Source organism: Macaca fascicularis, chromosome 18, assembly GCF_037993035.2.
Source record: "Macaca fascicularis isolate 582-1 chromosome 18, T2T-MFA8v1.1".
In the NCBI taxonomy this organism is placed as follows: Eukaryota; Metazoa; Chordata; class Mammalia; order Primates; family Cercopithecidae; genus Macaca; species Macaca fascicularis.
The window spans coordinates 19,332,338-19,349,077 of record NC_088392.1 but is presented as its reverse complement, the minus strand read 5'-3'; the positions used below and the strand labels follow the sequence as shown (position 1 = coordinate 19,349,077).

General features: G+C 39.2%; 1 protein-coding gene across 3 annotated transcripts in view; it reads left to right on the top strand.

Moving 5' to 3' along the window:
• Positions 1-16,740, top strand: part of CDH20 (cadherin 20) — an 82,165-nt gene that overhangs the window by 38,933 nt on the left and 26,492 nt on the right. For 2 of the 3 annotated variants that reach the window (XM_045377969.3, XM_074022521.1), the window contains one exon: positions 15,715-15,968. In XM_045377969.3, the coding sequence (XP_045233904.1) occupies positions 15,715-15,968 (254 nt within the window). The remainder of the gene's footprint in view (positions 1-15,714; positions 15,969-16,740) is intronic. The other variant, XM_074022522.1, reaches the window with a different exon arrangement.

Here is a 16,740-nt window from a genome sequence, read left to right as displayed (position 1 = left end):
CTCACTGCAGGCTTGACTTCTTGGGCTCAAGCAATCCTTCCACCTCACCATCCTAACTAGCTGGGACTATAGGTATGTGCCACCACAGCCACCTAATTTTTGCATTGTTGTTTGTTTGAGACAGGGTCTCTCTCTGTCGCTCCAGCTGGAGTGCAATGGCATGCTCATGGCTCACTGCAGCCTGTAGTCCCAGCTACTCAGGAGCATGAGGTGGAAGGACAGCTTGAGCCCAGGAGGTCGAGGCTGCAGTGAGCCATGATCGTGCCGCAGCCACCTATTTTTGCTGCTGTTGTTGTTTTGCTTTGTTGTTGTAGAGACAAGGTCTCCCTATGTTTTCCAGGCTGGTCTCAAACTCCTGAGCTCAAGCGATACTCCCACCTCAGCCTCCCAAAGGCCTAGGATTACAGGTGTGAGCCACCGCAACCAGCTTTATTGTTTCTTTAGTACGAAAACTCTATTCAAACAAGCAACCAGAAAAAGAACTTTGGGGGTTCTCAATATTTTAATGTTATCTTATGTCTTAAAATAATGTGAGATAATTCTAAATAATAAAATAATATTTACGTCAGATTATCACAATATAGTTTAGACTTTATTACAAGCCATATGTTTTAAAAAGTCTATTAACAACTCTGTCTCTGAAAGAAATCTCAAAATGTGTTTTCTTCAGCTCCCTTACCTGCAGAAGAGATGAAGCCTCTTAAGACAGAGTACTGTTTTTCACTGTCATTACTAAAACGATATCCATGTTTAATCAAAATACATATCAATTTTGCCAAGGTCACTCTGATTTCTCTTCTGAACTTATAAGCTGCCAGAAAATGGAATTAAGAAAAGGGTCAATAAGTTGGGTAGATGGACAAATCACATATAATAAATACTTTAGAGGCTACTGACTGCTCAGTCTATGGCTTTGGAATAACATTCACTCAGATATCTGCTCCACGCCCATCTTCCCACTTTGTCATTAATAATGTCATATAAAATTGAAACAAAAGTTATGCTTTTAATTTATTTCCCTTAGGCCTATTATTTGTCTAAGAAGCACATACTTTTTCAAAAAGAGAAATTGAGCTGAATTGATAGAATTGGGTCTTTAGGAAACCACACTGATTACTACCCAGTACCTTGGGTCTTTTTAGCTTTTAAGTAATCAATCAATCAATTTTCAGTCCCTTAACTTAGATGCTTGAAGTATAATTTGAAATATATAATTTTCAGGATGTTCTTTATTCTGAGTGAGCATGATGTGCCATTTTCTAGTCTTCTGCATATCTTCTGTCTTACAACAAGAAGAAGCAATTGTTTAGAGTCCATTCTCTTCTTAGGCAGGTCACAAAGAACAAAAATTCTGTATTTCGTCAAATCTGAGATGTCATGAATTATAAATCTCATCATTGTTTTATGGGTTATTGAAGAAAAGTTCTTGCCAATTTAAATAATACAATGCTTTCTTATTTCTTAGTGTCTATAAAGCACTCTTGTAGGCACAGTTAGACAAATTTGTTTCACCAGTGTTAGATTCACTCCATGCTGCTGTTTCCATGCAGTTCTCCCTATACAATAACTCTTGTTTCAATGCCAAATCATAATATAATATTTTAAAAGACATTTTAGAAGGCAATAAAGCTCAACACGTGCAGTACCAACAATGTGCAGAACTCCACTGAAGTACAACATGAACAGCTTGGACTAGGTCTGCCTTGCATGGGCAGTAATGCCTGCTGCTTATCAAGATCCCTTTGCCTCCCATTGACACTAGAGCAACTGTAAGGTATTATCAATTGGAGAAGCAATGCTATTTCTAAAATATTAAAATATCTAAAACTGTGCATCTTAAACTACTGAAATACATTAATAAAATCTGTATATACTATCACTCAATCAGTAAATGTTAATACTCACATTGAGAAACGTTTTGTACTGTTCAATGTAACAATTTATTTTAGGTTTTTGCTACCCTTTGAGTTTCTGGTTTTGCTAGGCACCGGGGAATAAAAATCTGACTAAGTCATAGCTTTTGCCCTTGAGTATGGGGAGTGGGATCAACACAGAAAGAAATATCTGTAATACGAAAGAAAAGCTATAAAGGAAGTATAATAATGTACTGTGAGAACAAAGAAGGGAATATTTAATTCTTCTTAATTAGTAATTAAAGTTGCATTACCATTTTGTGCCATAATTGTCATGATTCAATTTTTTACGATATAATGGCTTTTTGTTTTTGTATCCTCTAACTTGAAGAAATTTCTTGAATTTGGAAACTGGGTTCTCAGATATTATTGGTTTTTTATTTTCTATTATGAATACAGAAACAAATAATTATTTGATATTTAAAATAAAAAACACAAACTATTCAAGAGGGAAAAGCCAAAACTCTCATTATCAAGTGTGGGCAATTTAAATTTTAAGAGTTGAGCATAGTGGTTGCAGCTTCTTGGGAGGGAGGTGGGAGCATCTCTTAAGCCTAGGAGTTTGAGACCAGTCTGGGCAACATAAGCCAGAGTTTGTCTCAGTAAATAAATAAATAATGAACTTTAGAGTATTGAGGGCAATGTTTCATTTCCAACAATGTGGAAGTGAGGGAGACAATAATCTTAAATAGTTTAGAAGTCTTAAGTAACTTACTTTAAAAGAACTTCAATAATAATTAAAAACTCACTCTAGTGCTTTCAACAGATGCTGGAACAATCGAATACCATTTGCAAAAAAATAAAGAAATAAGCCTCAGTTATACACCCACAAAAAAACCTCAAAATGAATCATGCACCTAAATGTGAAAACCTAAAACTATAAAATTTGTAAAAGGAAACATAGGAGAAAATCTTTGTAATCCTGATTGGACAAAGATTTCTTCCATGTTACACCAGAATCCCAACCCACGAAAGAAAAAGTAAGACTTCACTGAAGTTAAGAATTTCTGCTCTTCAAAGGACACTGTTGTGGCCAGATGGCTGAATAGGAAAAACTCTGGTCTGCAGCTACCAGCGAGATCAACGCAGAAGGCAGGTGATATCTGCATCTCCAACTGAGGTACCCGGCTCATCTCAATGGGACTGGTTAGACAGTGGGTGCAGCCCACAGAGGGTGAACTGAAGCAGGGTGGGGTGTCGCCTCACCTGGGAAGCGCGGAGGGTGAGGGAACTCCCTCTACTAGCCAAGGGAAGCTATGGGGGACTGTGCTGTGAAGAAAAGTGCACTCCAGCCCAGATATTACGTTCTTCCCCATGGTCTTTGCAACTGGCAGACCAGGAGACTCCCTAGGGTGCCTACGCCTCCAGGGCCCTGGATTTCAAGCATAAAACCAGGCGGCAATTTGGGCAGACCCTGAGCTAGCTGCAGGTTTTTGTTTTTGTTTTTGTTTTTCTTTTTTGGAAAGAAACCCCAGTGGTGCCTGGAATGCCAGTGAGACAGAACTATTCACTTCCGTTTCCAGTGGATCCCACCCCCATGGAGCCCAGCAAGCTGAAATCCACTGGCTTGAAATTCTCGCTGCCAGCTCAGCAGTCTGCAGTCGACCTGGAATGCTGGAGCTTGGTGGAGGGAGGGAGGTCCGCCATTACTGAGGATTGCAGAGGCAGTTTTCCCCTCACAGTGTAAACAAAGCCACCAGGAAGTTCAAACTGGGCAGCGCCCACTACAGCTCTGCAAAGCCACTGTAGCCAGACTGCCTCTCCAGATTTCTCCTCTCTGGGCAGGGCATCTCTGAAAGAAAGGCAGCAGCCCTAGTCAGGGACTTATAGATAAAACTCCCATCTCCCTGGGAAAGAACACCTCGGGGAAGGGGCAGCTATGGGTGCAGCTTCAGCAGACTTAAAACATTCTGCCTGCTGGCTCTGAAGAGAGCAGCAGATCTCCCAGCACAGCACTCAAGCTCTAAGGGGCAGACTGCCTCCTCTAGTGGGTCCTTGACCCCCATGCCTCCTGACTGGGAGACACCTCTGAGCAGAGGTCAACAGACACCTCATACAGGAGATCTCCAACTGGCATCCAGCAGGTGCCCCTCTGGGAAGAAGCTTCCAGAGGAAGGATCAGATAGCAATCTTTGCTGTTCTGCAGCCTCTGCTGGTGATACCCAGGCAAACAGGGTCTGGAGTGGACCTCCAGCAAACTCCAACAGACCCGCAGCAGAGGGAACTGACTGTCAGAAGGAAAACTAACAAACAGAAAAGAATAGCATCAATATCAACAAAAAGGACGTCCACACAGAAACCCCATCCAAAGGTCACCAACATCAAGGACCAAAGGTAGATAAATCCATGAAGATGAGGAAAAACCAGCACAAAAAGGCAGAAAATCCCAAAAACCAGAACATCTCTTCTCCAAAGGATTACAACTCCTCACCAGCAAGGGAACAAAACTGGACACAGAATGAGTTTGCAAATTGACAGAAGTGGACTTCAGAAGGTGGGTAATAACAAACTATTCCAAGCTAAAGGAGCATGTTCTAACCCAATGTAAGAAAGTTAAAACCTTGGAAAAAAAAAAAGAGGAACTGCTAACTAGAATAAATAGTTTAGAGAAGAACATAAATGACCTGATGAAGCTGAAAAACACAGCGTGAGAACTTTGTGAAGCATATACAAGTATCAACAGCCAAATCGATCAAGCAGAAGAAAGGATATCAGAGATTGAAGATCAACTTAATGAAAAAAGCATAAAGACAAGATTACAGAAAAAAGAATTAAAAGGAATGAACAAAAGCCTCCCAGAAATATGGGACTATGTGAAAAAACCAAACCTACATTTGATTGGTGTACCTGAAAGTGACAGGCAGAAAGGAACCACGTTGAAAACACTCTTCAGGGTATTATCCAGGACCAACCCAGCAAGACAGGTCAATATTCAAATTCAGGAAATACAGAGACCACCACAAAGATCCTCCTCAAGAAGAGCAACCCCAGGACACATAATCATCAGATTCACCAAGGTTGAAATGAATGAAAAAATGTTAAGGGCAGCCAGAGAGAAAGATCAGGTTACCCACAAAGAGAAGCCCATCAGACTAACAGCAGATCTCTTTGCAGAAACCCTACAAGCCAGAAGACAGTGGGAGCCAACATTCAACATTCTTAAAAAAAAGAATTTTCAACCTAGAATTTCATATCCAGCCAAACTAAGCTTCATAAGCAAAGGAGAAATAAAATCCTTTATAGACAAGCAAATGCTAAGAGATTTTGTCACTACCAGGCCTGCCTTACAAGAACTCCTGAAGGAAGCACAAAATACAGAAGGGAAAAACCCATAACAGCCACTGCAAAAACATACCAAATTGTAAAAACCATTGACACTATGAAGAAACTGCATCAACTAACAGGCAAAATACTCAGCTGGCATCATAATGACAGGATCAAACTCACACATAACAATATAAACCTTAAATGTAAATGGGCTAAATGCCCCAATTAAAAGACACAGACCAGCAAATTGGACAAAGAATCAAGACCTATCAGTGTGCTGTATTCAGGAGACCCATCTCATATGCAAAGACACACATAGGCTCAAAATAAATGGATGGAGAAATATTCACCAAGCAAATGGAAAGCGAAAAATAATAAAAACAGGAGTTGCATTCCTAGTCTCTGATAAAACAGACTTTAAACCAACAAAGATCAAAAAAAAGACAAAGAAGGGCATTACATAATGGTAAAGGTATCAATGCAACAAGAAGAGCTAACTATCCTAAATGTATACGCACCCAATACAGGAACACCCAGATTCATAAAGCAAGTTCTTAGAGACTTACAAAGAGACTTAGACTCCCACACAATAATAGCGGGAGACTTTAACACCCAGTCAACATTAGACAAATCAACGAGATAGAAAATTAACAGGAATATTCAGGACCTGAACTCAGCTCTGGACCAAGCAGACCTAATAAACATCTACAGAACTCTCCACCCCAAATCAACAGAACATACATTCTTCTCAGCACCACATCGACAATCTAAAATTGACCACATAACTGGAAGTAAAACACTCCTCAGCAAATGCAAAAGAATGGAAATCATAACAAACAGTCTCTCAGACCACAGTGCAATCAAATTAGAACTCAGGATTAAGAAACTCACTCAACACACACACAACTACATGGAAACTGAACAATCTGCTCCTGAATGACTACTGGGTAAATAACAAAATTAAGGCATAAATATAGTTCTTTGAAACCAGAACAACATACCAGAATCTCGTGTTTAGAGGGAAATTTATAGCACTAAATGCCCACAGGAGAAATTGAGAAAGATCTAAAATCAACACCCTAACATGACAATTAAAAAAACTAGAGAAGCAAGAGCAAACAAATTCAAAAGCTAGCAGAAGACAAGAAGTAACTAAGATCAGACCAGAACTGAAGAGATAGAAAATTCTTCAAAAAATCAGTGAATCCAGGGGCTTGTTTTTTGAAAAGATTAACAAAATAGACAGACTGCTAGCAAGACTAATAAAGAAGAAAAGAGAGAAGAATCAAATAGACGCAATAAAAAATGATAAAGGGGATATCACCACTGATCCCACAGAAATACAAACTACCATCAGAGAATACTATACACACCAATATGCAAATTAAATAGAAAATCTAGAAGAAATTGATAAATTCCTGGACATATACACCCTCCCAAGACTAAACCAGGAAGAAGTCGAATCCCTGAATAGATCAACAAGTTATGAAATTGAGGCAGTAATTAATAGTCTACCAACCAAAAAAACCCCAGGACCAGATAGATTCACAGCCGAATTCTACCAGAGGTACAATGAGGAGGTGGTAGCATTCCTTCCAAAACTATTCCAAACAGTAGAAAAAGAGGAACTCCACCCTAACTCATTTTATGAGGTCAGGATCATCCTGATACCAAAGCCTGGCACAGACACAGCAAAAAAAGAAAATTTCCAGCCAATAACCCTGATGAACATCGATGTGAAAATCCTCAATAAAATACTGGCAAACCGAATCCAGCAGCACATCAAAAACCTTATCCTCCACGATCAAGTTGGCTTCATCCCTGGGATGCAAGGCTGGTTCAACATACACAAATCAACAAATGTAATCCATCACATAAACACAACCCATGACGAAAACCACATGACTATCTCAATAGATGCAGAAAAGACCTTCAACAAAATTCAACACCCCTTCATGCTAAAAACTCTCAATAAGCTAGGTATTGATGGAACCTATCTCAAAATAGTAAGAGTCATTTATGACAAACCCACAGCCAATATCAAACTGAATGGGCAAAAACTGGAAGCATTCTCTTTGAAAACTGGCCCAAGACAAGGATGCCCTCTCTCACCACTCCTATTCAACATATTGGAAGTTCTGGACAGGGCAATCAGGCAAGAGGAAGAAATAAAGGGTATTCGAACAGGAAAAGAGGAAGTCAAACTGTCCTTGTTTGCAGATGACATGATTGTATATTTAGAAAGCCCCATCATCTCAGCCCAAAATCTCCTTAAGCTGACACGCAACTTCAGCAAAGTCTCGGGATACAAAATCAATGTGCAAAAATCAGAAGAATTCCTATACACCAATAATAGATAAAACAGAGAGCCAAATCATGAGTGAACTCTCATTCACAATCGCTACAAAGAGAATAAAATAGCTAGGAAGCCAACTTACAAGGGATGTGAAGGACCTCTTCAAGGAGAACTGCAAACCACTGCTCAAGGAAATGAGAGGACACAAACAAATGAAAAAACATTCCATGCTCATGGATAGGAAGAATCAATATCGTGAAAATGGCCATACTGCCCAAAGTAACTTACAGATTCAATGCTATCCCCATCAAGCTACCATTGGCTTTCTTCACAAAATTAGAAAAAACTACTTTAAATTTCATATGGAATCAAAAAAGAGCCTATATAGCCAAAACAAGCCTAAGCAAAAAGAACAAAGCTGGAGGCATCACAGTACCTGACTTCAAACTACACTACAAGGCTACAGTAACCAAAACAACATGGTGCTGGTACCAAAATATAGACCAATGGGACAGAACAGAAGCCTCAGAAATAATGCCACTCATCTACAACCATCTGATCTTTGACAAACCTGACAAAAACAATCAATGGGGAAAGGATTTCCTATTTAATAAATGGTATTGGGAAAACTGGCTACCCATAGGCAGAAAACTGATACTGGACCCCTTCCTTATACCTTATACAACATTAACTCAAGATGGATTAAAAACTTAAATATAAGACCTAAAACCATAACAACTCTAGAAGAAAACCTAGGCAATACCATTCAGGACATAGGCATGGGCAAAGACTTCATGACTAAAACACCAAATGCAATGGCAACAAAAGCGAAAATTGACAAATGGGATTGAATTAAACTAAACAGCTTCTGCACAGCAAAAGAAACAATCATCAGAGTCAACAGGCAACCTACAGAATGGGAGAAAATTTCTGCAATCTATCCATCTGACAAAGATCTAATATCAAGAATCTACAAGGAACTTAAACAACTTTACAAGAAAAGAAAACAACCCAATCAAAAAGTGGGTGAAGGATATGAACAGACACTTCTCAAAAGAAGACATTTATGCAGCCAACAGACATACGAAAAAAAGCTCATCATCACTGGTTATTAGAGAAATGCAAATCAAAACCATATTAAGGTACCATCTCATGCCAGTTAGAATGGCGATCATTAAAAAAGTCAGGAAACTATAGATGCTGGAAAGGATGTGGAGAAATAGGAATGCTTTTTTACACTGTTGGTGGGAGTGTAAATTACTTCAACCATTGTGGAAAACAGTGTGGTGATTCCTCAAGGATCTAGAACCAGAATTACCATATGACCCAGCAATCTCACTACTGGATATATACCCAAAGGATTATAAATCATTCTACTATAAAGACACATGCACACGTATGTTTATTGCAGCACTGTTCACAATAGCAAAGACTTGGCAAAGGAGCGCAGCTCATCGCCAGCAACGGATCAAAGCTTGACGGAGAATGACTTTGACGAGATGAGAGAAGAAGGCTTCAGTCCATCAAACTTCTCAGAGCTAAAGGAGGAATTATGTACCCAGCGCAAAGAAACTAAAAATCTTGAAAAAAATGTGGAAGAATTGATGGCTAGAGTAATTATTGCTAGAAGGTCATAAACAAAATGAAAGAGATGAAAACCATGACACGAGAAATACGTGACAAATGCACAAGCTTCAGTAACCGACTCGATCAACTGGAAGAAAGAGTATCAGCGATTGAAGATCAAATGAACGAAATGAAGTGAGAAGAGAAACCAAAGGAAAAAAGAAGAAAAAGAAATGAACAAAGCCTGCAAGAAGTATGGGATTATGTAAAAAGACCAAATCTACGTCTGATTGGGGTGCCTGAAAGTGAGGGGGAAAATGGAGCCAAGTTGGAAAACACTCTTCAGGATATCATCCAGGAGAACTTCCCCAACCTAGTAGGGCAGGCCAACATTCAAATCCAGGAAATACAGAGAACGCCACAAAGATACTCCTCGAGAAGAGCAACTCCAAGACACATAATTGCCAGATTCACCAAAGTTGAAATGAAGGAAAAAATCTTAAGGGCAGCCAGAGAGAAAGGTTGGGTTACCCACAAAGGGAAGCCCATCAGACTAACAGCAGATCTCTCGGCAGAAACTCTACAAGCCAGAAGAGAGTGGGGGCCAATATTCAACATTCAAAAATCACAAGCATTCTTATACACCAGTAACAGACAAACAGAGAGCCAAATCAGGAATGAACTTCCATTCACAATTGCTTCAAAGAGAATAAAATACCTAGGAATCCAACTTACAAGGGATGTAAAGGACCTCTTCAAGGAGAACTACAAACCACTGCTCAGTGAAATAAAAGAGGACACAAACAAATGGAAGAACATACCATGCTCATGGATAGGAAGAATCAATATCGTGAAAATGGCCATACTGCCCAAGGTTATTTATAGATTCAATGCCATCCCCATCAAGCTACCAATGAGTTTCTTCACAGAATTGGAAAAAACTGCTTTAAAGTTCATATGGAACCAAAAAAGAGCCCGCATCTCCAAGACAATCCTAAGTCAAAAGAACAAAGCTGGAGGCATCACGCTACCTGACTTCAAACTATATATACTACAAGGCTACAGTAACCAAAACAGCATGGTACTGGTACCAAAACAGAGATATAGACCAATGGAACAGAACAGAGTCCTCAGAAATAATACCACACATCTACAGCCATCTGATCTTTGACAAACCTGAGAGAAACAAGAAATGGGGAAAGGATTCCCTATTTAATAAATGGTGCTGGGAAAATTGGCTAGCCATAAGTAGAAAGCTGAAACTGGATCCTTTCCTTACTCCTTATACGAAAATTAATTCAAGATGGATTAGAGACTTAAATGTTAGACCTAATACCATAAAAATCCTAGAGGAAAACCTAGGTAGTACCATTCAGGACATAGGCATGGGCAAAGACTTCATGTCTAAAACACCAAAAGCAACGGCAGCAAAAGCCAAAATTGACAAATGGGATCTCATTAAACTAAAGAGCTTCTGCACAGCAAAAGAAACTACCATCAGAGTGAACAGGCAACCTACAGAATGGGAGAAAATTTTTGCAATCTACTCATCTGACAAAGGGCTAATATCCAGAATCTACAAAGAACTCAAACAAATTTACAAGAAAAAATCAAACAACCCCATCAAAAAGTGGGCAAAGGATATGAATAGACATTTCTCAAAAGAAGACATTCATACAGCCAACAGACACATGAAAAAATGCTCATCATCACTGGCCATCAGAGAAATGCAAATCAAAACCACAATGAGATACCATCTCACACCAGTTAGAATGGTGATCATTAAAAAGTCAGGAAACAACAGGTGCTGGAGAGGATGTGGAGAAATAGGAACACTTTTACACTGTTGGTGGGATTGTAAACTAGTTCAACCATTATGGAAAACAGTATGGCGATTCCTCAAGGATCTAGAACTAGATGTACCATATGACCCAGCCATCCCATTACTGGGTATATACCCAAAGGATTATAAATCATGCTGCTATAAAGACACATGCACACGGATGTTTACTGTGGCACTATTCACAATAGCAAAGACTTGGAATCAACCCAAATGTCCATCAGTGACAGACTGGATTAAGAAAATGTGGCACATATACACCATGGAATACTATGCAGCCATAAAAAAGGATGAGTTTGTGTCCTTTGTAGGGACATGGATGCAGCTGGAAACCATCATTCTTAGCAAACTATCACAAGAACAGAAAACCAAACACCGCATGTTCTCACTCATAGGTGGGAACTGAACAATGAGATCAGTTGCACTTGGGAAGGGGAACATCACACACCGGGGCCTATCATGGGGAGGGGGAGGGGGAGGGATTGCATTGGGAGTTATACCTGATGTAAATGACGAGTTGATGGGTGCTGACGAGTTGATGGGTGCAGCACAGCAACATGGCACAAGTATACATATGTAACAAACCTGCACGTTATGCACATGTACCCCAGAACTTAAAGTATAATAATAAAAAATAATTAAAAAAAAAAAGAAAAAGAAAATATGGCACATACACAATATGGAATACTGTGCAGCCATAAAAAAGGATGTGTTCATGTCCTTTCAGGGACATGGATGAAACCATCATTCTCAGCAAGCTAACATATGAACAGAAAACTAAACACTGCATGTTCTCACTTATAAGTGGGAGGTGAACAATGAGAACACATGGACCCAGGGAGGGGAACATCACACACCAGGGCCTGTCGCGGGGTGGGGGGTTAGGAGAGGGACAGCATTAGGAGAAATACCTAATGTAGACGACAGGTTGATAGGTGCAGCAAACCACCATGGCACGTGTATATCTATGTAACAAACCTGCACGTTCTGCACATGTATCACAGAACTTAATGTATAATAATAATTTTTAAAAAGGACACTGTTAAGAGAATGAAAAGACAAATCACAGATTAGGAGAAAATATTTGCAAATCATATGTCTGATAATGGACTTGAATAAAGAATATACAAAGACCTCTTCAAGAAGACATAGAAAGATGCATCACGAGGCAGTAAGGAAGTGCAAATCAGAACCACAATGAGATACCACTTTACACATACTAGGATACATAAAAATTTTTAAACTGGCAAAACCAAGTGCTGACAAAGATGTGGAGAAACTAGAGCTTTCATACACTCCTGGTGGGAATTCAAACTGGTACTGCCTTTCTGAAAATTCATCTGGAAGTTTCTTGTAAAGTTAAAAATATATTTACAATCCTACAACTCCACTCCTGGGTATTTACCCCAGTGGAATGAAATTTTATGCTCACACAAAAACCCTGTATGCAAATATTTATAGCAGGTTTATTCATAACTGTCAGAAATTGGAAAAAAACACAAATGTTATCTCTAGTGAAGAATGAATAAATCAACTGTTGTATATCCATACAATAGAATACTACTTGGAAATAAAAAAGAACAAACTCACCGGGCATAGTGGCTCACGCCAGTAATCCCAGCACTTTGGGAGGCCAAGGCCAAGGTGGGCCTATCACCTGAGGTCAAGAGTTCAAGACCAGCCTGGCCAACATAGTGAAACTCTGCCTCCACTAAAAATATAAAAATTAGCCAGGCGTGGTGGCACACACCTGTAGTCCCAGCTACTTGGGAGGCTGAGGCAAGAGAATCGCTTGAACCTGGGAGGCAGAGGTTGTAGTGAGCCCAGATCACGCCACTGCACTGCAGCCTGGGTGACAGAGTGAGACTGTCTCAAAAAACAAAAACAAAAACAAAAAAAAAAAAAAAAGACTCCTCACTCATGCAACATGGATGAATCTCAAATGCTAAGTGAAAGAAACCTAACTCAAAAGATTACATACTGAATGTAATTTATATGACATTATATGACATTCTTGCAATAAAAACAGAACATAAATCAGTGTTTGCCAGGGGCTGGGTGGCAGGGGAGAGGTTGACTACAAAGGGGCACAGAGTGAGGGTCACGGGGGTGATGAAACAGCTCTACAGCTTGATTATTGCTGTAGACACATGATTCAATACACTACTCAAAACCTGCAAATTTTATACTAAAAACAAAATTTTAATGTATGTATGTAAATATATAAATGTATGTAAATATCTTATTTTTTAAAACATACAAATTTCACACAAAATTAGAAAAATGATTTAAAATTAAAAGGAAAACAAGTTTTGCCTAGCTCAAACCTAACATGAACAATATTGTCCACAACTGTGTTACAAATACATAAAGAATTTTAAGAGCGTATAAATGTAATTTATCAGGAAAGAAAAATGTTTCGATTTAGGGAGCAAGCATTAAGTGAACTGGTAAAATAGTCCTTCAAACATATCATTAATATGACTGGCAGATTTCCCTGTTTGCGAAAACCTTGCCTTTTCAATGACAACTAGGGAGGCAGGCTGGCTGGTGGAGATGGCTTCGTTTTGAATGGGGCTTCTTGGTTTGGATGGAAATGGCTGGCGACCCATAAAACAAGAAGCACTATGTCTGGCACTAAGTAAATAGTAAATAAGCAGTAACCCAGCAACAGTAACAAAACAAAAAAAACCTTATTAAAATTTGAAAATAACAATTATTATGAATGTATTATTACATGTACCCTGAAAATACATAAATCTATTAAGTATCCATTTTTAATGTAATGTTTTTGAGACAGGGTGTCTCTCCGTCACTCAGGCTAGAGTGCAGTGGTGCCATCATAGCTCACTCTAAACTGAGCTCAAACCATCCTCCTGCCTCTGCCTCCCAAATAGCTGGGATTACAGGCACATGCCACCATGCCCAGCTAATTTTTTGTATTTTTGGTAGAGATGTGGGTCTTGGCTGGTCTCCAAATCCTAACCTCAAGAGATCCTCCCACCTCTGCTTCCTACAATGTTGGGTTTACAGGCATGAACTACTGCTCCTGGCCAAAAAGTTGATTTTTTTTTTTTTAAGAAAGAAAAGAACAAATCTAGTTAAAGCAACACCAGAGATACTTTTTTCTGAAAAGCAAAGCAGTTGTTTAAATGGGTATATGCCTCTCTCTAACATGAAATGTGCTGCCATTCAACATATTTTATGAAAAAAAGTGATGTTTAGCTAGAAAAATGTAAGTTATTACTTAAAAGTTGACATACAACTTTTAAGTTCTAGTAACTGCTTTGCTATCCACTGTTATTTTGTAGGACTTAACATTCTGAGATTTTTTAAAAATATTGATGTTCTGAAATACTTGTTGCTTGAAACACACATGTTCATCAGCTTTAAACAAAAATAGATTATTCTTCAGAAATGGCATTTTAAGTTCATGCTCTGCCCTGGAGCACTATATTTATTTTGAAAATTATAAAAAAAAATTCTGAAGACAGGAATAAACCAAAAAAGAGAACAACCAAAAAATTATATTTTATGCGATGGAATTTTATAGACAAAATTAAAGTCCTTGATGATGAGCTGTAACCACATCAGCGTACACCAGGCTTCTGAGCTTTCTGAGTCTTGGGTTCTTCAACTCTAAAAGGTCAAATAAGGATTTTAAAAGGGATTGTTGGTCAGGTGTGGTGGCTCATGTCTGTAAACCCAGCACTTTGGAAGGTTGACCTTGAGGGTGGATCATCTGAGGTCAGGAGTTCGAGAATGGCCTGACCAACATGGCAAAACCCCATCTCCACTAAAAATACAAAATTAGGAAGGTATGGTGGCACATGCCTGTAATCCCAGCTATTTGGGAGGCTGAGGCAGGAGAATCACTTGAACTTGGGAAGTGGAGGCTGCAGTGAGCTGAGATCGCGCCATTGCACTCTAGCCTGAGACTCCATCTCAAAAAGTAATAGTAACAATAAAAGGGACCGTGTATGATGAACTAAATATACAAACATTGATCTGACACAGCACCTCAGAACCTTATGTGACAGTTTCTTGTAAATAATCAATATTGCGTTTGTACTCAAGAATAATTTTTTTAAGGAAAAAAACAAAAGCCTAGGCCTCAGTTGCATGAATATTCTAGAAGAAAGAAAGAAAGAGGAAGGAAGGAAGGAAGGAAGGAAGGAAGGAAGGAAGGAAGGAAGGAAGGAAGGAAGGAAGGAAGGAAGGAAGGAAGGAAGGAAGGAAGGAAGGGAGGGAGGGAGGGAGAGAAAGAAAGAGAGAGAAAGAATAAATATATGGAATATATACAGAAGTTTGTGTTTGGAAAACAAACTTGCTCTTAATTGTTGTCAAGTCTTTTCAAATGAGCAAGTACCTCTAAAGATAAGGTGACCAACTGTCCTGGTTTGTCTGGAACAGAATAGAGTCCTAGGAAATGAAACTCTTCATTTTATAACTGAGACAGTCCCAGGCAAATTGGGCCCACGACTGAGGGCATTCTTAGGATCTCTCTAAAGACCAGGCTGATTGAAGAGTAGACAAGTTAAAGCCAAGTTTGCCCAGAATAATAGGGCAAACTATTATCAAACTGGCTTCCTTAACTGTATCTGCAGTGACTGACATCTTACCTTCTTTACCCAAAGTGTTGAAACTGACATTAAGACCAAGAACTACAGAAAAAGACAAAGATTTCCCTTCTTTCCCCTTTACCTTTTTCCCACTTAATGAATTGGAGAATTTTCCCACCGACCATCAATACTGGGCATCCTTTAGAACCTTGACATATTTTGAATCTTGAACCTCAGTGGCAAATCAACTTTCCTGTCATTACTTTTCAGCCCCTGAGTTTTGAAAGCAAGAAAAGCTACACCTTAAAGGTGGAGGGAGCCAATCCTCACCTAGAGATGCGTTTTCTGAACTTGGGCCCATTTCAGGACACAACAACAGTGCACATCAGTGTGGAAGACGTGGACGAGCCCCCCGTGTTTGAACCTGGCTTTTACTTTGTGGAGGTGCCTGAGGATGTGGCGATTGGAACAACCATACAGATCATTTCTGCCAAGGACCCAGATGTGACCAACAACTCAATCAGGTTTTCCAACAGATTTCACCTTTTCCTTATATGCTGGACTCTTCCCTTCCCCTGTATGTAATTTTCTAGCACTTTTCCCTTTGTGTCTTTCTTCTCTAACCCATTTCTGGAGACTCTTCTCTTTGAGTTTTTTGTGTGTGGTTTTTTTTTTTTTTTTTTTTTTTCTTTAAATAACATGGCCTTGTCAGGTTATTTAGAAGTAAAGTGTAATTATGTCTACAACTCACTTTCAATTGGTTCAGACACACACACACACACACACACACACACCCTTTAGTTCTCAATCATGGTCCTGTTGACATTTGGGGGTGGATAATTCTGTGTTGTTGTGGAAGGGTTCTCCTGTGCACTGAACCATGTTTAGCAGCATCTCTGGCCTTTACCCGCGAAATGCAGTAGCACTCTCTGAGTTGTAACCACCTAAAATGTCCCCAGGTATTGCCAAATGTCCAGGGAAGTGATGCAAAATCACCCCAGGTTGAGAACTAGTGATTCAGATAAAGTATAATCAGACACACAGATGTCAAAATGTTAAAATCCGTTGACTCTCAGTGGTAAACAAAAAGGAAATCATTATGCATTCTTCCATCTTTTATGAATCTTTGACATGTTTTACTTTTTAAAACTGGGGAAAATAATATATACTATATATATTCCACATACTATAGAAAGAGCAGACATAGAAACTACTACTGTTGTCAGTGACTTCAATGCCTTGTAGACTGGCCAGATAGACGGGTCTTTGTATGGCAATACCACATATCTCTCTCTC